The sequence below is a fragment of the Sorghum bicolor genome, chromosome 1 (assembly GCF_000003195.3).
Source record: "Sorghum bicolor cultivar BTx623 chromosome 1, Sorghum_bicolor_NCBIv3, whole genome shotgun sequence".
Lineage (NCBI taxonomy): Eukaryota > Viridiplantae > Streptophyta > Magnoliopsida > Poales > Poaceae > Sorghum > Sorghum bicolor.
The window spans coordinates 61,717,490-61,743,430 of record NC_012870.2 but is presented as its reverse complement, the minus strand read 5'-3'; the positions used below and the strand labels follow the sequence as shown (position 1 = coordinate 61,743,430).

General features: G+C 41.5%; 2 protein-coding genes and 1 long non-coding RNA gene across 3 annotated transcripts; 2 read left to right on the top strand and 1 right to left on the bottom strand.

Annotated features, from left to right (window-relative positions):
* On the bottom strand, positions 5,672-6,999 carry LOC8063218 (allene oxide cyclase, chloroplastic). The gene is made up of 2 exons (XM_002465042.2): positions 6,483-6,999; positions 5,672-6,358 (listed from the first exon to the last, which is right to left on the bottom strand). Exons 1-2 carry the CDS (start codon positions 6,903-6,905, stop codon positions 5,957-5,959), a joined length of 825 nt encoding a protein of 274 aa, XP_002465087.1. The 5' UTR covers positions 6,906-6,999; the 3' UTR covers positions 5,672-5,956.
* On the top strand, positions 9,766-11,817 carry LOC110435488. Its single transcript, XR_002453198.1, has 2 exons — positions 9,766-10,448; positions 11,343-11,817. It is a non-coding gene; the product is annotated as an uncharacterized LOC110435488 (long non-coding RNA).
* Positions 22,264-23,751, top strand: LOC8066255 (putative protein TPRXL). The gene has a single exon (XM_002467619.2). It carries the CDS (start codon positions 22,392-22,394, stop codon positions 23,481-23,483), a length of 1,092 nt encoding a protein of 363 aa, XP_002467664.2. The 5' UTR covers positions 22,264-22,391; the 3' UTR covers positions 23,484-23,751.

The window sequence follows — 25,941 nt, the reverse complement described above, 5'->3', positions numbered from 1 at the left end:
GACATTCACGGCTATACATACATACATACTTTGTCGCTATTTTTGGCAAAATTGGCATGCCAGCTGCACTTGAATAAAAACAGAATTAATTATTGTGATGATAATACGAAGGCGTTGCTACGGATACTCAGTACGAGTATTAACCAAATTGCAATATATTTGCAAACATATCTATCCGATTCGAACTCCTCGTTGAAATAAAGAGAAGTGGCCCCATCTATTGTTCTATAATAACTAATCACGTACCTTTATAAATTTGCGGTGCTCCACAGTACGCTCAGGGTGATATCACAGCCACTTGCTGATCACGGCACCTTTGCTTGTTTCTGCATAAGCTAGCTCCCAAACAAATCGCTGCTTAATTGTGATTAGTGAATTAGTTAATTTCATGGGGACCAGTGGTGGCGGAAGAGAAGGTAGCAATTAAGCAACTTGATGGTATCCTAACAAAGTAACAAGATGCAAGAGGCAAAGCTGATGATAGTGATAGGGACCAGTACTGGACTGCTGAGCAACGACAGAAGCAAAGTAATTGGACATAACCTGGTGTCTGGTGATGCTGATCAGCTCATCATACGATGCCAACCTTTGACAAGATTATCTAATGTTCGTGGAGTATCTTTTGTTTTAAATTGGATATAACTCCGCTTTGCTCCCTCAACTTGTTTGATTTTTCCAAATAACCCGCATCCCTTCTTTCGGCTTTATCCCATCAAAGAGTAGGAACAAGTGACTTTAACTTGAATTTCATGAATGTTCCAATAAAAACAAGGTACTTTGTGAAATTTACATGACTATTTGCTTGGTATAGCTCGGGTTTTTTAGATAATATAAAAAGTTCTGACTCTAAGCCTCTTCAAAGAAGAGGCATCAGTCTACAAAATTATAATTCAAGAAAGAAATGAAAAAGATGATGGTTCAACGTTATTGACCAATATGAAATTTAAGAGGCAATCCATGGGCAGCTGCAGCTTGGGTTAGAAGCACCTAATAACAAAATTTTTAACCTCAGAAATGAGAAACATGTGCAATAGTCATAAATGCAATGGAAGTATGTATATAATTAGCATAGAGTATGATGTCGATCATCACACAAAAGTTTCAGGTTAAAATAAATTGTGGACACGGAAACACGGTATCGTCATGGCGGAGTGAAGTGATGGACCTAGCCAGGGGTCATTTAGTGAAGTTGAATTTTTGGAGGGGTAACTTGCTATTTCCCCTTTTTATATTTTGCAAGCACCAACCAAACAAGAACGATCCAATCGACCCCAGTTGTTGGGAGATATAGTAAACACTAAACAATTAAGCGCCCAGATAATTGGTTCGTCAAATCCAATTTTATTTGATCTAGTCAAACTGGCAACCTCAGATCTAACACCCAGTTTATTACATAGCCATTGGGTCAGTTTCAGAATCCAGCATGCACATCGTTTATGATGAATTATGATCCACAAGTCTGCACGATCCATGATTTGGGTTTCTTTTCACGAGCCTTAATTACCTCGATGCGTTGCACTATACTCATTTATCGAAGTACTTATATCCCTTAACAAGTGGGTTTTCGTGATAAACGAGCTTTGCATAAATACTAGTACTCATCAGTCCAAGGCAGCTTGGATTGACAGCTTGGAGTCAACTACCACACGAATCTGCTGATACTGCCAGTGCCAGCAAATCATTTGTTCAATTTTATAATTCGAAAGTTGTCTGCGATTATGAATTCTTATCCACGTACTACCCTTGAGGCCTTGGGGTTTGAACAGTTGAAAGTTGGAAATAGTAGCAAAAGGAGGTGCTCACATGGCGCATGTGCCCAACAAGCTGCTAGTGGATTGTGCATTCTTTCTTCTGTTGTGTTGTTTTTCGTCCTATCCTCCTGGAGTTCAGACTTCAGAGTTCAGATGGGAGATAGCTCTGTGTGGCCTGGTCTCTCACATTTTCGAGTTACTGGGCTTTGTTCGAAGCGAGATGTGAATGGACACCCAAAGCCCATGATATGAACCACCCTTCTAACGATGATTTTTTTTTTTGTTGAATGTGCATGCCACAAGCATGTGTGTAAGAAACAAAATCATATACTTCCTCCATCCCAAATTATAAGACATTTCAAGAATCTTGGAGAGTCAAAGCAACTTAAGTTTCACCAAAATTATAGAAAAAATTATAAAAATTTATGACAGCAAATAGATATAATATGAAAATATAATTAATAAAGAACCTAATAATACTTAGTTAATATCATAAATATTATTATTTTATCATATAAATTTGGTCAAACTTAAAATGTTTTAACTCTCTAAGATTTTTGGAATGCCTTATAATTTGGGATGGAGGGAGTATGATGGAAGAATAACAATCATCTTTTTCTTGAGAAGTAAACTGACTATTCTAATAAAATGTACTCCGTAGAGTAAAAGTAATACACTGTAACGGTATCTAAGCCAAATGTTTCAACAAAATGTACGGTAAGGACGATGGAAATAAGGGGTATCCAACATAACAAATGTCATGAAACATCAAGTACAGTTTTTGGATTCACCAAGATAACAAAAGTGCCGCAACAATTCATACTTTTAAAATTTCTAGACTAATTTAGTGTTCAAGATAATATCATACTTCAAGAATATGTATGTCAGTAGGCAGTAGCACAGCGGCGCGACCGCGCGAGTGCTCGACGCCGGCACGGCTAAAGGGCACAAGAGACGGTAAGGAGATGTGTAGACCAATGGTATAGTTCCATAGTCCCGGCTTCGTGAAAAGCTAGCTTGTCTTGCAGCAAGCTTGGCCCGGCTTGCTCAGGCCTGACTAGCACCCTACAAATTAAATCGAGGCTCCAACAGGCATCCAAACCTGAAACGTACAGATCTAGAAAAATAAGGTGGGAAGAGCTTCTCCTATTACCTATCAAGTTCCATCTCTAGATTCTCCTTCCACATTTTCATGAATATCGATTTGTAGGGTGGTATAGGAGCTAGCCATCTAGCCAAAACACCGTCATAAAAATTTTGAGCATGTTTGTCTGAGCTACAACTTTTAAGCTTCGCCTCAAAAGCTAGATTTCTGGCTTTTTTTTATTTCAGCTGTTATTTTTTTAATAAAATAAGCCACCTGGCTTCTGTAATAAAATTTAAGCTTCTTTCAGTAACGGATCTAGGATTTTATTATAGGGTAGGCTGTTAAAGATTTTCATGTACAATTTGGTACGTCAATTTTAGTAATTTGGTAACAATTGTAACATTTGCAATGTGCTTTGGTATACATGCACTAAGTAACACGATAAATACTTAACTCCAACAGCTTGACGTTTCTTGTTTTGAAGGCTATCAGAATTTGTATATCAAAAGGTAGGCTCCAACATATATGTTATCAAGTTTTGTAAAATAGCAAGCTAACTATCCCTTGATTTTAGGTGGCCATATATAGCCAACCACGAGCACTAGCTATCTGAATATGAGAAATAACAAGGCTGATGTAGACCTCTTCTTTTCTGAGGAGCTTTTTATTTTACAAAATGGACAAACTATGGAACTTGGCTACTAATTTTAGACAAGTAATTGGAGTTGAATGTAAGGGTTAAGTTGAAACCATCCACTAAATACAATATATAAATAGTTTAAAATTCATACCAATAGTTATTTGTGATGCAACAAGCTAAACAAACTAGGATTCTATGTGATTTTAACACATATACATAGAAGTCCAAGAAATATGAGAGATTATTTCTATTCAGAATCCAGATTTTAGAATCTCCTCCCAACGGGGCCTTACGTTGGTCATGTTTAGTTCATGTTTAATTAGGTTCAAAAGATTTGTCTTGCAAATTATATACAAACTGTGCAATTAATTATTTTTATTTATATTTAATGTTCTATACATGCGTTTAAAGATTTGATGTGATAAAAAAAGGAAAATTTTTGAGAACTCGTGATAGGACAAAAGAAAACATAATGTATATGTAGCATGTACAGTACAGGGCGTGTGGACTTGCATATTGCCACGTGGGCCGCGTCACATGGGCCTCCCTTCTTCCCGTGATGGCGTGATGCGAACGAGGTGTTTTATTTGTTTTTACCCGATTCTCAAAAAAAAAAAAAATTGTTTTTACCCGGCCACTGCTTCTTTGCACACCATAAGTTAGAGAAAAACTCACCGTAACATGCTTTTTCAGCTTTTAGTTTATTTTTCTAGAAGGAACTTTTTAGTTTTTGAAAAGCCACCTCAAACGTTGTATTGTTTGTTTGAACTTGTGGCTTTGGTAGACATCACGTAAAAGCTAAAACAAACGTGCAGAGTATTTGGGACCGTTCTGCTGTATCCTTTTAGCTCCGCTTCGAAATTCACTAATAAAACAGAAACAGCTCCACAAACCGTTTTTTTTTTTTGGAAAAAGTTAGAGATCAACTCTAGGCTTTTTGTGAGCAGAGCCAATTTTGGTAGAACGGAACAATCCCGACACAGGGAGGACCGTCAACTCGTGGAGCCTGGGCATGTCTATCCGCATCAGCATCACATACACTCATCCGAGACATCATCGTGTTTCTCACTTAGGCCCTGTTTAGTTCCCCACCAAAAAAATTTTCATCCGTCACATCGAATCTTTAGACACATGTATGGAACATTAAATGTAAATAAAAAAAATAAACTAATTACACAGTTTGGTTGAGAATCACGAGACGAATCTTTTAAACCTAGTTAGTCCATGATTAGCCTTAAGTGCTACAGTAACCCACATGTGCTAATGACATATTAATTATGCTTAACAGATTTGTCTTGCAGTTTCCAGACGAGCTATGTAATTTGTTTTTTTATTAGTCTCTAAAAACTCCTCTCGACATCTTTCCGACACATCCGATGTGACACCCAAAAATTTTTCATCAGCAATCTAAACAGGGCCGGCCTTGTTTAGTTCCCAAAAAACTTTGCAAAATTTTTCAAATTCCCCATCACATCGAATCTTTAGACACATGCATGAAATATTAAATATAGACAAAAATAAAAACTAATTGCACAGTTTGGTCGAAATTGACGAGACCAATCTTTTGAGTCTAGTTAGTCCATGATTGGACAATATTTGTCAAATACAAACGAAAAAGCTACGGTGTCGATTTTGCAAAATATTTTGGAACTAAACAAGGCCTTAAACTCACTTGGACGTTAAAACTGTCCCCCCAACATTCCAAATAAAGAAGAAGACTTTTTCACCGGGGACAAAGAAAACCCCGAAACCCCTATCTCACCCTTATACGATGTCTGAAGGGGTTAAGATTGCCCCCACAGCATTTTCGTTTAACCATCTGATTAGCTCACGGCAAATTACTAATTATTTACCGTTTAGTGTTTAGAAAAACATTACTTCGGTCTAAAATTCACTACCACAGAATGGTTAAACCCAGAACCGTCGGTACTACCATGCAACTGGATTAGAGGCCCTTTAGCATACTGTTTCTCACTTGGCTCCCTATACTACAGTGGACCAGTCTGGACTCTGGACACACACAGGCGACCCCGCAACAACCTTAACTCGCAGTGGTGGCTGCTGCAATTGCATCACAGCTCATTAGCGCTCAAAGATTCCCAAATCATATCCCGTCGAGTCACCAACATCCTTTTAGTTGCCCATCACAATCACCATCTCCATCACCGTCAGCAATGCAATGGATCAACGAGCTACTCAACGACAAAGAAATATGATATAATTTAGTTGGTCCAAAGGTGACACAAGTCCACAACGGCTGCCGATTAACCATGCATTAACTCTACTAATCCATCGATTTTTTTGTTTTTTGTTTTTTTTGATACGAGGTGCTGCTAGTCAGCTGTAATCAGAAGAAGCCAAGTGAAAAGCACGTACTACAAGTGGATCGATCCCTCCCTCTGCATCTTTAATTTATTGGTACTACTAACTAGTAGAACGCAACGCAAGCAAGCACCGAATCGAAAGAAACTGGGGTCATCAGTTGGTGTAGTTGTTGATGGAGGCGTGCGGCTCGGCGGCCTTGGCGGCGGGGGTGGGCTCGACGGTGGGTGACGGCGGGACGGGCGTGCAGAGCAGGTCCCTGGGCAGGTCCGGGATGCCCTTGAGGTAGAAGGTGTAGAAGATCTTGAAGGGGAAGACGATCTGGTTGAGCTTGACCTGGCCGTAGGCGCCCTCGAAGACGCCCGACCCGCCGGTGACCGCCAGGTACGACTCCTCGTAGGTCAGGTACGGGCCCTGCACCGAGATGTGGCCGTAGTCGCCGAAGTAGAAGCTGTAGATGGCCTCGTACCGGTCGCCGTTCCGGTCCGGGACGTGCTGGATCAGCACGCAGATCCCCGCCGTGATCCCCAGCCGCTTGTCCAGGCTGCCGCTGTACACCTGCGTGTGCGTGGCGGAGATGGTGGAGATGGATGGGGGCCGGGGAAGTCAGAGGATGGGATGGGATGAGCAAAGCAAGGAAACAGAGGGGGAAGGGGAAACGGAAGCGAAGGTGACGACGGACCTTGTTGGTGAAGGGGACGAGGTCGCCGAGCGCGTTCTCGGACTGCTTGGCGCTGAGGCGGAGGTAGGCGGGGCTCTCGCGGTCCCGCTCGTTGATCTCGTACACGTAGAGCTCCTGCACCTTGGTCGGCCGCGCGTCCTTGGCCGCCGCGGGCTTGGGCGAGAACAGCGACGCCCGGACGACGGCGGCGGCGGCGCCACGGCGACTCCGCGGCTGCTGCCCGGCCCCGGCGGCGCCGCGGATGGCGACCCTGGGCGCCTGCTGACGACGCGCCTTGGCGAGCCCCGCCCCTGCGGCGGAGGAAGGGCCCGAGACGACCCTGACGGAGGACGGGGACCTCAGCGCGGCGGCGGCGGCCATGGCGATCAGCGGCAGGCAAACAGGCTCTCGATGGGGAATCGAATTGGTGGTGGTGGCAGGCATCTAGGCAAGTGGTCAGTGGTGTGTTTATTTATTAAGCTACTACTAGGCCTGTGGGTGACCGTGGGGGGTAGGTGACTGCCTGCCTGCTCTCCTTCCTCTCCTCGTGCAAACTGCTTTCGGTTAGGGTCTTCGTCGTCTTTTTTCGCAGCGCACCGGCCATAAATTGGGCACGAGTACAACATGCTGTGCTGTGCTGTGCTGTGCGTCGTGCCATCCCCCCCGGCTCGGTGGTCGCCGTTTCAGATCTGCGTCGTATCCTACTCGTACTCGTACCCAATTTCACAGGCACAGCGTGCTCCACGCTGCATGCCGTGTGCACTGCCGTGCTATGCCAATGATGATGGGCGGCGGTGGCCGGTTTTTTATTCCGTCTCTTTCGCAGCTGCACTTGGGGGCCGGTGTACTTCTTCACAACTGATGAAGCACATTGTTCTATACAGTATACTATGCTAGTGGTGATTATATGTAGCTCTCGTCTTCTCGATATATTGGAACCAGTTAGCCGCCGGCCGGGGCTAGATGTGATTATATTCTATTCATTGTATAATATAGTTCTCGATATACTATTGTGACTAGTTAGCCGCCGGGGCAAACGAAGCACGACACATGCTAATTAATCAGTCGTGGCTTGTTGCGATCGGTAAATTTGACAGAGAAGCTCAAACCAACAGGACCTCGTCTCTGATCTGATTATTCGGCACTCTCCAGATCGTCATGGTACTACGCGGCTGGGAATCTGGGATGTATACTATTCAGCACGAAGTCTCTTATTATTCCCAGAGGTGAGCTGTAATGATCGTGAAATATATATCCTGGATCACAAACTTGGATGGGGTGGAGAGTGGACCGTGGACGAGGCTGACTTGTCCGGCGCACGGGCCAAGCCCCAAAGCCCCGATCCGTTGCGGCGTACGTGTTCGCGTTTGCACGTCCGAGTCCGACGTCCCTCTTTCAGAGTGTTCCCTTGCCGCATCACCCAACAATAATGGAGTACTAGTCCTGTAGCAGCATGTTCCTACCAGAGCCCAATAATTCCGGCGGATGGGTGCTCACCGCATTAGAGCAAGTATTAATATAGCCAGCAGCTGGCTGTAAGACTTTTTTACAGTCTTTTTGCAGCCCACTCATATAATGGTTAGCTCATCACTATTAATACATGGTCCACTTGTCTGTCTCGCAGACTTTCTTGGTTTTTGTGTCTGAGCCGAAGCTTACAGTCCGCTTTTACTCTCTCTCCTCTTCTCTCTCCTCCACCTCAGCATTTAGCTGGCTTACAGCCTACTATAATACTTGCTCTTAGAGCAAGGATTATAGTGGGCTGTAAGCTGGCTAAATGCTGAGGTGGATGAGAGAAGGAATAAGAGAGAAGAGAAGCAGGGCACAGAAACCAAGAAACCTTGTGAGAGAGATAAGTAGGCCATATATTAATAGTGAATAGCTAACTATTGTATGGGTGGACTGTAAGAAGGCTACAAAAAACCTTATAGCCAGCAAGTGGGCTGTATTATTAAACTTGCTCTTATCATCACTCCTATCGGAAATGAAGGCCTCGTTCATTTGCTCAAATTTTTTGGTTTTGCGTGCTGTAGTATTTTTGTTTGTATTTATTAATTATTGTCTAATCGTATACTAACTAGACTTAAAAAATTCGTCTCACAAATTACATATAAACTATGCAATTAATTATTTTTTAATCTATATTTAGTGCTCCATACATGTGCCGCAAGATTCGATGTAACAGAAAATCTAAAAAAAATTGTAACTAAACAAGGCCAAAGTACTAGTACTACTGCTCCACAACCATTGTTAAACTTTAACTCTTATCACATCAAATGTTAGGGCATATGCATAGAGTATTAAATATAGATTATTTACGAAACTAAAAACACAGCTAGAGAGTAATTTATGACACGAAATTTTTAAGTCTAATTAGTCTATACTTGAACAATAATTATCAAATAAAATAAAAATACTATAATACCTGTTAAACTTTAACAACTCCAACTAAACATGCCCTCATTTTAAATACCACTAAATGAAATAAATCCAAGGCCATATATGATTTTTGTTTTTTTTTAAAAAAATATATTCTACTATCACTGTCCTTAAATAAATCAGCTTTTAAAGTCATCTTACGTAAAAAAAAGAGGTTTACGTTTAATTGAATTTTGTAGAAAAAAATAATACTTATGAAACCAAATTAGTATTCGGCAGATGGGTGCTAACCTCGTGGAGTTCTTTTGCTCTGGTACGAAGTATACGCCATGATTGTGAAGAAGGAAGCAGTCACTCTCTTATAGTGGTATTTTAATTGGGTCATGGGCTCATACTAAATGCCATTGAATGAATAAATCCAAGACCATACCAGATTGTTTTTTTTAAAAAAGTATTGTACTACCTATGGCTTTGATTTGTCCTAAGTCAATTTTTAAATTTGATTGACTTTTAAAGACAACGACCAATACTAGTATTGGGTAGATGGATGGTGACATCAGAGCAGTCCCAATAGAAAATTAATTGTAGTTTCTATCCATATTAATTACCGTACCAGCTCATCGTTTTGCTAACATGGTACAATGAAGAGAGATAGGCCTTGTTTAGTTCCAAAATATTTTGCAAAATCGACACTGTAGCAATTTCGTTTGTATTTGACAAATATTGTCCAATCATGGACTAACTAGGCTCAAAAGATTCGTGTCGTCAATTTCGACCAAACTGTGCAATTAGTTTTTATTTTTGTCTATATTTAATACTTCATGCATGTGTCTAAAGATTCGATGTGACGGGGAATCTGAAAAATTTTGCAAATTTTTTTGAGAACTAAACAAGGCCATAAGGAAAACGGAGAAACGATTTCCTCGTCACGAAACGGAGTCGACGCTAGGCACGAGGCATGTAGACACGACTGAAATCGCGTTGGGGAGAAACGACCAGTGTCGAGCTTCATCAATGCCGGATCAATTGCTCTGCCGCCGCCGTGCACAGATGTCGCGCTCGCCTTCTTCTCCCGCCACCGGTTTTCCTCTCCCGCGTGCTCGCCCTCTCCTGCGTGCTCACCCTCTCCCGCACAGTTTCTCTGGTGCAGGTTCTCTTTCCCGGCCACAATGCTCTCGCCGCCGGCGCACCTGCTGCTCGCGCTCTCCCACCTCCGGTTTTCCTCTCCTGCGTGCGAGCAGCTTCTTCCCGTGCTCGCTCGATTGGTGCTTGACCCGGTGCCGCTGCCTCCAAATAATCCCTCTCCAAGCCCCCAATTCCAAACCCTAGCCATCCGCCTCCAATCCTACCAATTCTCTGCGAACATGAATCCACTTCGGCCTCCCTCGTCAAGTTCCAGGCAACGCAAGTCAGGGCGAGGCAAAGGTGCTTCTGCCGCCCTCAAGCTTGATCTATTGTTGTTGCTCCCGCTGCCCCTACTGATGGATCGAGTTTGGCCGTCAGTGAACCCAGCGCCGTAGCAGCAGCAACATCTCCAACGCTTGAGTCTTTGAGCCGCCGGTTTTCCTGAGTGGTGGAAACGTTCCTCTCCATTGGGCTCAAGTGAAGGTAAGTTTCATTGTTCAGTGTCATTCAATGGTTATCTTATTATCTCATTGTATACACCTGATTTATTTTAGTCAATATTGATGGATTTGTGTAGTTCTAATTGTACTCACACCTCAATTTGTAGAATTTTAGTTGGTTGGTAGACATTCTACTTGCTATCATTACTGTAATTGAGAACATTCTATACGATGCAGATGTGATCGTATTTGTCAGAAAGTACTAATCTGAGTAACTTTCATTTGGCTTGTCATATACTTCAGCATCAGCCAAATAAAATGCTCAACGTGAGCCAAACTTGAGCCAAATAACATGCTCAACTTGTTATATACGTCAGAAAGTACTAATCTGAGTAACTTTTCATTTGGCTTGAGATATAACAGGGTAAGGTTTATTTTCTTGGTTGTAGTCACATAAGCAACACTGCATGCTTGGCTTAATCTCCTGTTTATACATTCTGTAAGGGAGCTCTGAGATGGGAAACAATTCGATCAGGTGTAAGAAGGGTTGATGCAGTTTTGTTGTCATTTGATCTGTGCTCGTGAACCATTCCATGCTGTTACCGGTCTGTAGAGGCCATTATCTATTTATATAAACTACTCCATGTTGTTGCCATGTTCTAGATCTATTTATATGTCAGATTGGTAAGCAACTTTTCTTAGTTTTGTGAACTTTGAGCTTGGACTTTACACATAAATCTGCTTGGTTATAAACTTTGAGTCGTTGTGCAATTGTAGGCTTCTGTTTGGCTGAGATGGCGAATCCTCCCTCAATTTATATTGCTTATTTATTTATTTATTTTTTTGAATGCAAGTCTAACACTAGTACAGTTCTATCACAATGAAACTACATCTTGTTAAACTGTTTTTTTGCTGATATGAAATTGTTCCCCTGCAGGATGGTGGCTTGTCGAGTACCTGCGTGAATTGTCTTCTGGATTACCTGTCCGCACAGAGATAGCTTCTATAGTGCACCTGATGCCACCGTGGTGAATTTTGCTATATGCATATCATGAACTATACTTATTCTGTTGCTATCTATTAGCTGAGACGATGGATGATGCCATCTATCCGAATTCTTGTTTTATGAACTATGCGGTACCTATTTTGGATTGCTATTATTCTCAATGGTTGTGGTAACATCAAGTGTATTCTGGATTGCAACCTGACGCTGCCACATTTCTGAATAGCTATTTCGTGTGTTAAATGGAATGGGTTGCTATATAGTTCTCGAAATATATGGTTAAGCGTATTTTAGTTCCTTTCTTTGTCAGCGTCTGCTATGTTTGGAACATATAGAAATGTGGCAGCGTGTGTTGTAGAGATTAGTTGTCACACTTGATCCATCTCATTTTAATGAGTCATTTAATTTATCCTTTGAATAAATATTGCTATAGAAACTATGGGTTGGAAAGGGTAGTTTCTATACACATTAATTACTCTTGGAATATACAACACTAGGACTGACCTCATGGAACTGTTTCACTCGGATATGAAGTACTCCGGACAGAAGGAGTCAAACAGTTCAGTTAAATTTGAAGTGAATGGCCCCATTTTCTGGTGGCACAAAATTAGTACTTATGACTACGTCGTTCTTGACACAAAATTAGTCTTAGGGCACTCACAGTGCAGACTCTATCATAGAGTCTAAAGTTATTTATTACCTCGAACAATTTGGACTTAGAGTCTAAATAAGACTTGGAGTCTTATTTTTTCTACCTCTTTCTTCAATAAATATGTTGCCACATCAGCAAAATATCATAAATAATATGTAATTAATTGTCTTGGACTCTATGATAGAGGCTTGCATTGTGAGTGCCCTTATGCACCTCATGAGTAGTACTACTACTTAATTGAATGTGAAGAACGACCTAGCCAACTTCTTCTGGTGGGATTTTAATAGGGTCATGGCCCCATTTTAAGTGTCATTAGATGAAAAAAAATCCAAAGCCATAACTAACTGATTGTTTCACTCCGTATTTATAAAGTTTATTCTAATATCTATATGTTCTTAAATAAACGAACTTCTAAAGTTGTCCTAAGTCAATGTTTTAGGTTTGACCAAATTTTTAATAGGACAAAAACTACTCCCTACGTTCACAAAAGAATGCAATTCTCATACTCCGAGAAGTCAAACAATTCAAGCTTTCAGTAGAATTATATAAAAAGTTACTAACACTCATAAAAAATAAGTATCATTAGATTCGTTCTAGAATATATTTTTATAATAAATTTATTTAGAGACATAAATGCTAATATTGTTTTCAATAATTTGATTTAGTTGATCTAGTTTGACCGCCATGGTTCTCATAATATATTCTTTTTATGACACAAAATTAATATTCTGCCGATGGGTGGTGACCTCATGGAGCTGTTTTCACTCCGTCATGAAATAATCAATTTCTAGAGTTGTCCTAAGCTATTTTTTTTTTAAAATTTGACTAAATTTCTAAAAAAAATATTAAAATTCATGGTATCAAATTAGTATCATTAGATTTATCATAGAATATATTTTTATAAGATGCACATTTTATGTCATAGATGTTATTACTCTTTTCTATAAAGTTAGTCAAACTTTTTAGCACAGATTTTAGGAATTGATTCTTTCGTGGACGAAGGGAGTACTCACTGACTAGAAGAAAAAAACAGTCAACGTCTTCTGGTGGGATTTTAATTGGCTTATGGCTCTGTTTAAATGCCATTAAATGGAATAAATCCAAGACTATATATATATATATATATATCATTTTTTAAAATTTAATGTATTATCTAGTATGTCCTTAAATAAATCAACTTCTGAGTTGTCAGAATTCAATTTTAAGATATGATTGAACTTTGCAGAAAAAAATATTAATACTTATGACACAAAATTACTAACCAGCACATCAGCTGCCGCTAGGCCTGCTGATGTGCTAGACAAAATATTAACTCTCTCTCTCATGTTCAAAAAAAAAACTCTCTCTCTCTCTCTCTCTTAAATTTCACACATCCTGCAAATCAGCTGCCGCTAGGCCTGCTGGAGAGTCCTTACTGGACTAGAATGGATTTCGTTCGGCATGCGGCCCTCGTTCTAGCTCAGCTCATTCGGCCCGGGCCTGGAGCAGTATCCATATGGACCGGCCCGTTTTGTTGCCCTTGTCCTTTTTATTTGCTTCGATAAGGGCTCACATGACAGATTGGCCCATTTTGTCGCTCTTGTCTATTTGGGAGTTCTTTTATTTGCTTCGATTTTGGGCTGGGCTGTCGGGCAGGGCCTAGGGCTTCTCTTGCCGCCATGTTATGTGCCATGACCCAAGTCGTATTTTTTTTCTTTCATAATAAGATCTTGTGTTGTTGGAGGGGAATTTTTTTTGTGTGTCACATTAAATGTTACGTAGGATGTTGGAAGGTGTGTTTGACTGTTTGGATACTAATAAAAAAACTAATTACATAACTTGGCTGGAAACTGCGAGACGAATTTATTAAGCCTAATTAATCTATCATTAGCACATGTAGGTTGTAACACTTAAGGCTAGCCATGGACTAACTAGACTTAAAATATTCATCTCGTGATTTCCAACTAAACTATATCATTAGTTTATTTAATACTCCATGCATGCGTCAAAACATTCGATGTGATGGGTGAAAACATTTTGTTTTGGAAACTAAACAAGACCTAAATCAGCGAACGGTACTCAATAGGTTGCATGATTCATGTCTGATCCACTGATTTTCTGAATCGTTTCAGTGGCTCCATCTATCTATTATATATGTCTGATCCACTGATTTCTGAATCGTTTCAGTGGCTCCATCTATCTATTATATATCCAGAAGTAACACATACGTTTGCCGCTTGCCATTTGTACCAGTCTCCTTCTAGAAAACAGGTAACTGTAGTAGTATTCCAGAGGCTGGGCAGGGCATCTTTCATGATACTGGCTGATCCGTGGAGTAGTCACAGCTATTACTTCCAGATCTCTTTTGTCTTGTGTGGTGTAGGTGAACACAAGTGTGTCAGCCAACCCGTGTGACCGTGTTCAGCGAAAGACGACGACGCCGTCCTGCGGTGTCCATTATTTTTTCAACGCGGCAAAGAGGAAAAGCGTCTAGATTCTAGAGGCCAATGACTATTAAGTCAATTAAGCAATGAGATAATAAATGCTCGTCTCTAGAACTCTTTCAACAGGAGCTCCTTCTGAATCAAGGGAAGGCCACTTTCAGCTATAAATAATTTGACTAGTCATTAAGTTGGTGTTTTCCATCAGCTGGGCATGTTTGAAACCTCTGAATCAGTTAGAGCCTTTATACAACTTTTAATATTTCTAGCTGATCCATAAATAGCAGCCTGTGTGAACTGGCTTTTGCTACCGATTTGTATAGTGGCCTTAAAACCTTTTTTTTTTTGAGAAATCTGGAGGGGCCTTTGCCCCTACAGTGAAAATTTATTAATAGAACTTCAATACTACTTTTTAGCAAACGGAAAATATTTTTTTCTCTCACAGTATTTCAGCAAAACAAACAGGCGCTAGCTTTTAACAACATGTACATTGCGTAAAAGACCAAACTACACACTAAAGTTTAGTGAAAAACATATACCCAATTTTGAGTGGCTAGTATATTATTACATTCTCTAGACGACCAAGTACATTATCATTGTAATAGTTAGAGCAACTTAACAGTCTCTTTATATTCTTCCATACTAATAGAAACAGAGATTTTGGTGGGCAGGGAGATCCCCTCCTATAGATTTTTCAACTAGATCTCCAAATATCTTATCCTCTGTTTATGGTTTCTCCGTCGTCAAAAGATAAAAGAGGGAGATATCTCTCCAAAGTGTGGAACAAAATATAAAGTTGTTTAATTAAGGGTAAAGAATGAATTTAAGAAAGACCGTTGGACGACGGAGATGCTCTTGCCCACAGTAATCGCAAGTTTTTTGCAAACATGTTCCGAGTTCGTCCCAGGTAACATGTGTTGACGGTTCAAGTGTAGCATTGCTCATAGTACGTAGGCTGACTATTGCTCGGTCGAGCATGATGGAATACAGCGAGAGCTACACATAAGTTTCCCAGCTTGCGTTGCGTCGGGCAATTTTCAAGACACAACTAGGGCGTTTGCGTTTGGTTGGATGAGTTAAAGTTTAATACTCCCTCCATCCTAAATTGTAAGTCATTTCTATACTCCCTCCGTTCCAAAATAAGTGTCGTTTTCGTTTTCCGAGAAATAAATTTAACTAAATATATAGTAAAAAATATTAGTATTTATAGTACACAATTAGTATCATTGGAAAGATTTTTAAGTCTAGTTTTTTAACAAATTTATTTAGAGATATAAATATTGCATATACTTTCTACAAATCAAGTCAAACTTGTGGCATAGAAACCTAAAACGACACTTTTTTTTTTTGGGACGGAGGGAGTAGTTATTAATGCAATGTAAGTAGCACGAGACCTGTGCCTTGAATTTTAAAATGGTTGAGAACTCGACCGGCGTCTCTTTTTTTTTTCTCTCCTTGAAACCAGGCACGCACCGCATCGTCTTGGGCCTTGTTTAGTTCCAAAATATTTTGCAAAATTGACACTGTAGCTCTTTCGTTTGTATTTGACAAATATTATCCAACCATAGACTAACTAGGCTTAAAAGATTCGTTTCGTCAATTTTGACCAAACTGTGTAATTAGTTTTTATTTTTATCTACATTTAATACTTCATGCATGTGTCTAAAGATTCGATGTGACGAGAAATCTGAAAAATTTTATAAAATGTTTTGGAAGTAAACAAGTCCTTGTTGTCCAGAACAAAGGGGAGCCCGAACACAACGCCTCAGCTCCCGTACGGCTCCTGCAGTACGTACACACACACACACGAGAGACAGCCAGACAGGCCACGCAGGCAGTGGCAGTGGCACGCACGAGCAAGAGACGAGACAACAACACCCACAGCGGAAGTGAGCTAGCCTAGCCTAGGGTCGCTCATCATCAGGTCATGGGATCATCATCCACGGCCACGGCCACGCTCGCTTTGGGCCCCCGCTTTGCAGTGCAGTGCAGTGCAGCAGGCTAGTAGGAGTAGCTCGCAACCTTTTTCCGACCCGGCCGTCACCTGCAGTCGCTACAGACCGTGTCCAGTCCAGCAATCAATCGGTGTGTGTGTCCCGCTTTCCGTCGGAAAAGAGCCGAAAGGCCACCTTGTTCCCCACGAGGTGAGGTGAGGCCCCCCTGCTCTCCGTTGTTCCAACTCGATCGGCAGTCGGCCCAGTGGCCACGGCGGCCACCACATGAGAAAAGATGGCGAGGCCGCGGCGCTAGACGGGCGCGGGCGGGTCCCCAGCATTTTGATGGCGCATGGCAAATCTCTTTTCTCCTCCTGTCTGCCTTTCCTTTGGCGCCCCCCCCCCCCCCCCCCCCCCCCCCCACACACAACTCCCCGTTATCAATTACTATCATCATCGTCAGGCTTCAATTCAAACAGTGCCCAAGAGCCCAGAGGTATCCTTCCCGCGCATTATTGCATTGTATGGGTGTGTGTGTGTTGCTGCCAGAATACAGCTGACGCTGCGTCATGAATATGGTCTCCTGTCAACCGCCCAAAGTAGTGGAATTTTTACATTGTACCGACAAGTTATTTTTCTCCCCCTTTTCTTCTAGAGAAAGGCTTTAGCTTAGCTTCAGCTTTTCTGATTTCTTGGATGGAGCCTTAGGGCTTCCCCATCGCTCCACTGTGGCGTACTGCCCCGTCGTCCAAGTAAGCACCGAGCGTCCAGATCACCGGCTTCAGTATCCCCGCAGGGTGTCAGAGAGGCTTCCAGAGGAGTCGATGACTTCGTCTGACAAAAGCGGCAAGCCACAATCCGAGAATGCGTTGTGGAGCTGAAGCCTCCATCTTTTGGAACTCAACTTTCTCTGAACGGAAGTGGAGAGAAAAGTAACAGAGAGAAAGGAGAAGTGACCTAACTTTCTAAGCTAGGCCAGGGCACCTAGTGACTTGTAGTCTGCATTGGGAGTTTTGGTAGCCCAACCTGTATGGCATGTTACTTTAGTTTGAGGCCTATGTTCATATTAGCCTGCATTGGGGAAGCTCTTACAGACATTAAAATGACTCTACGAGCAAAGCTGCGTAACGAAGGGGTTATTTTTTCAGTACTGATGACAAAGGTGAACGCACCGAAACGTTTCTGTACAAGCTTCTCCAAACTAAGCCTTAACTAAAAGATGATAAATGAAACTCTAAAATTTGTCTTTATATATATATATATATATATATATATATATAAGGTGATTTCCATGCTAAATCTATAAGTCACAATAATTTTAGGGTGTCTTTAGCCGGGCTCCCTCCAACCTCCGTCTCTAAAATCGCTACAGTAGAGTAAGGAGAGCTAGGTTCATGCGGCTCTAGTGTCTATCCTAGTTTTCCAAGATAATAAATAGTGGCGGTAGCGGCCACAGTTCTGAGTAGCAGGGTGATATTGCTGCCACAATAGCGTGGTACCAAATAACCCTAATCACTCGAGCCCACTATGACTCACCCCCCCCCCCCAAGTCAGACACTCACGCATAGGTTGTAGCCTCCAGGTCCATGTTTAGGCATTCTTTGAATGTACTCCCTCCGTACCTCAATTAACTGACGTTTTGGGCAACTTTAGCATTTTTGCAAAAGCTGACGTTCTGAAGCACCGAGAGTAAACTTGACATGCTTGCCCCTGGCCGTTGCCGCATCCGTCTCTTTCGATGCCGCTGCATTGAAGGCACGCGTGCCCTCCTCGGCCCGTGCGCTGCTAGTTGCGAGGCGCAAGCAAAGCAAGCGTCAGCTGGATTAGCTGAGTGGCAGGCATGTCCTGGCCGATTGAATGCGAGCGAGCGTCGCCCCCAGGCTCAAAAAAATAGCAAACTAAGGAATCGAACTGAGACCACCAGCCTCAGGCTGTAGAGGTTTCACCAATCAAGCTACACCAAGTTATTGCAAAAGAAATACCTGCAATACTATTTAATAGGGGCAAAGCAGAAAAACTAATCCCTAATTAATTATTTCTTGGTTACCACAATCATGTCCTAAACGTCAACTAATTCAGGTACGAAGGGAGTAACTAAATGTCTATTTATACTTTTTATTCATGATATATGTACTTTAAATAATGTGAGATTATCGGGTGCTGCTGTTGGAACTTATCAATATTGCCCGCTATCTGCAATCCACTACCTCAACGTCAATCCGCTACCAACCCGTTATACGCTATTTATTACCTTGCTCTTTTCCCATTGCCAAAATCACAAGGGGAGTTGTTTTATCCTAGTGATACAATTCACTTGAGCTTACCCGTCGAATCTGTCAGTCATAGTTTGTAACAATAGAAGAGGAGCCTGTGCTAGTGAGAATTAGACCACCGAAACTCCAAAAGAGCCCTTATGTTGTCCACGTGTACAGCTATGTGTAGAAATGGACACACAAAAATTTGATATATGATAATTTTAAGGCTTTGTATTTAATATTTGTAGGAACAGGTACTATAAAAGCAGCGGTCCTGCCAAACGTGGCTTGAGCGCTAGAGCACTTGTTTCTTTACATTACTACAGTGAATAAACTTGAAAGACAAGTGTACGCACACACTGTATTCTAGATACACATGCCGTCCTGCTTACGTGTTATTTGTCCTCTAGTAACTCGATCAATGATTGGAAAAAGGACAAAGTGGATTGACGGCTCCAGCTTTATTTAGTCCTACAATAAACCGTATACTAAAAATAAAAATTCAGGTCGATCGGATTTGCTGCAGAACGCAAACATCCACAGGATGGAGTCAGTTTAAAGCTGTCTCAAATCTTTGTCGTGTCGCCTTAAGCCTTGTTTAGTTGGCAAAAAATTCCGTTTTTGGCTACTGTAGCACTTTCGTTTTTATTTCACAAACATCGTCTAAACAAGGAGTAACTAGGCTCAAAAGATTCATCTCACAAATTACAGGTAAACTGTGTAATTAGTTTTTATTTTCATCTATATTTAATGCTTCATACATGTGACCAAATATTCGATGTGACGGAAAATCTTGAAAATTTTTGCGAACTAAACAAGGCTTTAGACTCCTCGGATTGGTTTTCTTGTCATGATCCAATTAACTGTGCGAAACTGCAAGCCGTATCGACAAATGTGCTTCCAGGGTTACATCGTACACCGTAAAATATTTTCATTAGCAGATTCAGAATCGGGCACGAATTGACCCAACACAGGCCAACAAAGATTGTGTCATGCTGGTACAAACTGACCATGATTGTTCCAAATGGCCGCAATAACAGTGATCATTGTGTGGGCATGATTACAGTCTGTGGGGGAGAGATCTCTCGGTAAGCCCACTGGATTCCCTGTAATCTCTGTCGCATAATCATGCCACATGTTTTGCTCGCTTTGCTCCGTTGCATCCGCAGTGCAAATGTGCAATCCGGCCTGGTTGCCGATTGTCTTCTTCATGCCTTGGCTCCTCGAGAATCTGGTCAAGATAGGTATATACATCATATGGTGCCAAAACATTCGTTCTGGTAAAAAGTTCATCCAAAGTACGTTGTTAAATTCGACGTCATTGCTGATATAAAATAGAGTAAAGTCTATCACCGGTCCATAAACTTGTTCGGATGTATCATTCCGGTTTCTAAACTCGCAAAAACGACCGTTTACGTACCTAAACTTGTTTGGTTGTGTCATCTTAGTCCCTAAACATGGAAATCTCTTCCGGTTTCTAAACTCGCAAAACGACCGTTTATGTACCTAAACTTATTTGGTTGTGTCATCCTAGTCCCTGGACTTAGAAATCTCTCATATAGGTCCTCAAACTTGTTCAATTGTGTCATCTCGATCCCTAAACTTGTTTTTAAATCTCATCTGGGTCAAACAGGGCGAATCTAAAAATTCTATATCGAAAAATAACTCATAACTTTTTCATATGAACTCAAATAAAGATAAACTTTATATCAAAATTATAGCCAGCAACGCGATCTACAACTTTGTTGTTAAAATTTTTCAAATTAAAATTATTTTAGGACCCCAAAATATTTTTGTAAGTTTATAGATTTTAAAATTTAAAATTAAATTGTGTGACAATAAACAACTTCAAATAAAAAAAAATCAATTACAAAGTTGTAGACACATTGAGGGCTACAACTTTGATATAAAATTTGTTTTCATTTGAAATCATATGAAAAACTTATAAATTATTTTTTGATATAGAATTTTTAGATTGCTTTGTTTTGACCTAGATGAGATCACTCAACCAAGTTTAGAGACCGAGATGACACAATTGAACAAATTTGAGGGCTTAAATGGGTGATTTGTAAGTTTAGGGATCAGAATGACATAACTGGATAAGTTTAGGGACCGAGACGACGTAGACGAACAAGTTCGAGGATCTAAATGGTCGATTTGCAAATTTAGATACTAGAATGACACAACAAGTTTAGGGACCAATAGACTTTACTCTATAAAATGTATGCGATGTGGAATATTTTTGAGGAAATAATTGTGCGGAATAAGAATCCTGTGGGGAAACAAGATTAAAGTTCGGCATGGCTCAGCTCGTCGTAACAATGGGGCCCGAGGTTCTGAAACTCCTATGGGGTTAGTTTATTATTTTGCTAAGCAAAAGACGAGATAGGAGTCAAAACAGTTGAAACTTCTTAGATCTCTCGCGCTTCCTCCATATTAACACTCGGGAAAGTAATCACCCTGTGCCCGTTCTAGAAGGCCACCACATACGTACTCCAGATACTGACATGTTAGACGTTACGCGGCTGATACGCAATTCATAAAGAGGACGACGACGACGTCTTCTTCTTTTGTATACTGTTTTCCATGACGTTGATTATTTTTTTTTAAAAAAAGAATAGTTCTCTACAGCCATGTGCAGCAATAAGGATTAATAAGGAAAGAGAATAAAAGGAAACTAAAACACATTCCCTTATCAAGCTGCAGATATCTACTCTATACAGTCTATTTTATCTAGCGCAAGTTACACTCCCTTATCAAGTTGTAGATATCTACTACCTCCGGTCTATTTTATCTGACGCAAGTTAGAATGATACGGTCTCTTTGATTACATTTTAATTATTCATTTGCTTTTATGCTTATAAACCTATAATTATTGGGTAATATAATTCATTACAAATATAATCATATAAAGTTTATGTTATAATAGTTAAAAAATACGGAGTAGTAGCCTAATTAATGGTTAAAGTTTTTAAAGTTTGAATCTTGATAAACGTGTGCGCTAAATAAAATAGACTAAATGGAGTGTTTCTCTTCTAGCTCCATCATAATAGATAGGCAACCATTATTATATACATTGTTTTGTTATTTAGAAACAATACGCCTAGTTTGTGACTTGCGCAAATAAAACTCTTTTGGGATTTTTTCCATGTTTTTTCCAAATAGAACCTTGAGTAGTTTTGAATTGAAGCGGAAGAAGTTGAGATAGGGAAACTATGTCACTATGTGAACGCGTAAATTTTTTAAAAAAATATCTTAATTCGTGCAATTCACTAAAAATAAAAAGAACATGGTCTTGTGATCACTCGCTGCCCACCACCTGTATTCGAGTAATCTTCGCCTTCATTCTTCTTCTAGATACAAATAAATCTTCTCCTTTATCCAATTTAGCAAAATTACGCGTTTTCTCTAGAAGGTGCTTAGATACAAATAAATCTTCATCATCAGACGACCTAAAAGTGAGGGTCGTTTTTGTGACAAGATTGATATATAGTAGTTGCTAGAATTAATAATTCCTCTCTGGAATTAATTATCGTGCTTGTCTCCTTCACCACCTATGTCGTCTTACTAGTAGGCATTTTAAATACATTTTTTTTTTCCAACAAAACGATCAACAAACACGTATAAATAGAGCATTGCTTGCATAGTAGAGCCCAGCACAAACACGCCTCGTCTCGTTCCTCTCTTCTCTCGCTCTCGCTTTGCCCGAGCAAGAAACCGAAATGCACAAGCAAACCCAACCCATCTCCTGCTCAGTTGCCCCTGCAAACCAAGACAGCAAGAAGCCATCATCCATGGCGTGCGAGCAAGTAGGAGCCGACGAGCCGACAGGCCGATCGTCGGGCGGTGCCGAACATCATCTGGTGCCATCGGCGCCCGCCGACGACTTCGAGTTCTGCATACTCTCGTCCGGCGGCCTCGCGCCGGCAGGGGACGACGCGGCCGACATGTGCGTCGCCGACGAGGTCTTCTCCGGCGGCAAGCTCCTCCCGCTCCGCCTCTCCTCGGCGGCCTCGGCCGACGCGTCGTCCGCACCACTGCTGCTGCTGCGCTCGGACTCGCTGGACGGCGCCACGACTTGGACGACCACCAGCAGCAGCAGCGGCTTCAGCTCCCGCTCCCGCAGCCGCAGCAGCAGCAGCTGCGTCAGCCGGAGCACGTCGTCCAGCAGCGCGTCGTCCTCGGACCACGCCGCCGGGCCCGTCAGCTCGTCGTCGTCCAGCAAGAGCGCGTGCGCGTCCTCCGCCGACGCCGCCGTCCCGCTCCCGCCGCGGCGCTCGCAGTCCGGCTCGGGCAGCGTGTTCTACGCGCACCCGAGCCCGTCGCCGCGCCCGCCGCCGCGCGGCCGGAGCCGAACAGCCGCCACGCCCGCGGCGGCGCGCCGCATGAGCACCGGGTCCGCGCCGCCGCCGTCGTGGGGCGTCATACGCCTCGGCGTCGTCGGCGCTCCCGAGGTGTACGCGCCGCGCCCGGCCGAGTACAGGAAAGTGTCCGCGTCGAGGAGCGCGAGGTTCGAGCAGCAGCACAGGGCCGCGGACAAGAAGCTTGCGCTGGGACTTCTGGGAGCCGGCCTGGTGTGCTCGTGCTCCCCCGACGCCGTCGCGCCGGTGGGCTCGGCGGAGGTGGCGGCGGCTGAGGCGAGGCGGAGGAGGAAGAAGGCGGAAGAGAAGAAGAGATCGGCGTCGGCGACGGCGGAGCAGAATGGGACGAAGGGCAGCACTGCTCGGAGTCGGAGTCGGAGGAGCAGGATTCTCGAGTGGCTGGAGGACCTCTCCATTTCCAAGGAGAAGAGCACCGTGTCGTCGTGTAGATAGAATAGAACAGATCGTCGATCTCCTGATGATGACATTTGTTTTTTTTTCCCACATTTTTTCGTTCTTTCATGGCTCCTTTCGTCGTATCAGTATCACTATCACCCATGGAAATATTTACCACCACTCTTCCATTTGTTTCCACCAGCATTTAGTTCAACTAGTTCATCAGCCAAACAATTCATCGATAACCTATTTATTTAGTCATGGCTGAAAATACTGTTTTCTAATTTTTTTTTAAAGAAAAACACCGGCTCAGTCGTGTTATTGAGCAAAAGCGCCAAAGCCCTTTGGTTTGTGAAAACTACTACCTCGAGTTCCGTGTTGCATTATTCCTCAATTGTTTTAAAATTTGAAAAGTATCATTTCGCGTTGGATTCAGGTCACTCATACGATAAGCAACTTGTAGTAATTTGCATGTTGGGGGGTGGTGTCATGTCATGATAGTAGGATGGGGCTGGGGACGAAGAAATAGAGCACTGACGACTCTTGGTAGCATGACAATGGGAGCTGCAAAAAGGTTGCTTTTCCAGGAAGATAGGTGGTGCATGGCCGCATGGGGCACAAACAAAAGTTTGGTCTACCTTTTCTCGAGCTACCAAACCAAGAATGGAGCTTAAATTTTTTTCATGTCTGATGTCTCCAACAAGACCGGTTCTTGAGCTCGAGATTGGAATGAAGCTGGAAAGATAGCCACGTCATCAATCGTCATGGTGCATGATCGAAGGCCCCGTCGTGACAAGGGATTGGCTTCTTAGTTTCGCTGTGTTTATTATGCATATTGCAGTGGAGGTGAACCTGAATACGTGCAGAAACCAGGATTGGTCCTCTGAAACAGCTATGCCACACAATTAATTTGTTATTGCTCCTTTACAGGCAAATTCATTCGTGTGGCATGTGCATGTGTTACTAGCTAGTACTTTGTACTTAGGATATTTCTGAATTTTAAGATGATTTTAGATAATACTCTTGTAAACCAACTAGTACAAGTAAATTGTTTCTTTCGTGATTTGCTAATTGTCTTTGTATCATATAACATATCAAATTTTTGTGCTTGTCTAACTATACATGTAAATTATTGATTGTCTTTGTGCCAACATGGATCAGATTTTGTCAGGTTTGTGGTTTTGTCTAACTAGCTAGGCTTTTACTCTCAGAACAAAAATTGTAGATTATTTGTCTACATAATTGCAACAAACTAAACCTACAATTTTAGTATAAAATATACAATAAATGTCGTCAGGAAGAAAGCTAAAATTTAGACACCTAAATTTTAGCAACTCCTTTATTTATTTACCTCTATCTTATACAATCCAAAGTTACATATACCAATTGAAATATTTATGCTACTCTACAATAGCATGATATATAAGCTAATGGTCCTAAATTATGTAAGCTGACTTCGTATAGGTTAAACTATTTGTTGAGCACTTAAGTTGGATTAGAAGGGCTGGAGTTTTTTAAAAGATAGGCACTAAGTTGGTAGGTATGTTTTGTTGGTGGTCGCTTATCTCTCCTAGATTTAGGGTGAATAGGCTCTCCTTTATAGGATGTACTCCGTATGGTGGCTATCACTCTTTATGACTCTGACTCATAAGGCCAAGACGACGACTTTCAAACATTAATTCACTTTTTAGGTGGATGTATTATATCAATCTGCTTGGAACTTAGATATTTGCCTTTTAGAGTTTTCTTTGAACTGTTGTTTTCTCTAGTTCTATTTTTGATGTTGCACATGGTTGAAACTTGTAGGAATAGATGAAGTTGAGTGCACAAGTCATGTATATGTAGAGGGTAGAGATTTGATATTTCTTCTAGAAAAAGGCGCATGTCATCCCTCTTTTAAAATGTTGATTGTGTTAATTCAGATTTGGATTCTAACCTCGTCGTGTGGACTTTTCCTCTCTTATTACATTAGAAAAACCTCATTGTCATTGTGTAAAACTCAAATTACTCAAAGCGTGATTTAACTTGGCGTGGTCTTCAACAACATATTTTGATCTATAGTTTCTTTTATAATATACTAGACATTTGCGCATGCATTGCATAGGGGCATATTTTTACTCACGCACATCTACGATAACAAATTTAATTATTTTCAAAAAAATATTAAAAAACTAACACAAATTTATATGTGTGATCCTAAAGTATTTCTAAATTTCCTTTATATATATATATATATATATATGGAACGATGTTATCTTTCTATCTACATTGTACATCCTTGTCCTTTTTCATGTTGGAGTGTCCGTCCGTGAGGATTTTTTTTCCTCATCATTTGTGTATGAGCTCTGATACCAGCTGTGGCAGAACCTCCTGAATTAAGTGGCCCACATGCACCCATCATTGTCTCCAAGACTTGTGATCGGCATGCACGAGTTCCAAATGACTCAAGAAGTCTGTCGGGTACCCTCGGAGGACCCCGAATCATCCACATTTTATCTCATACAGGATCAACATG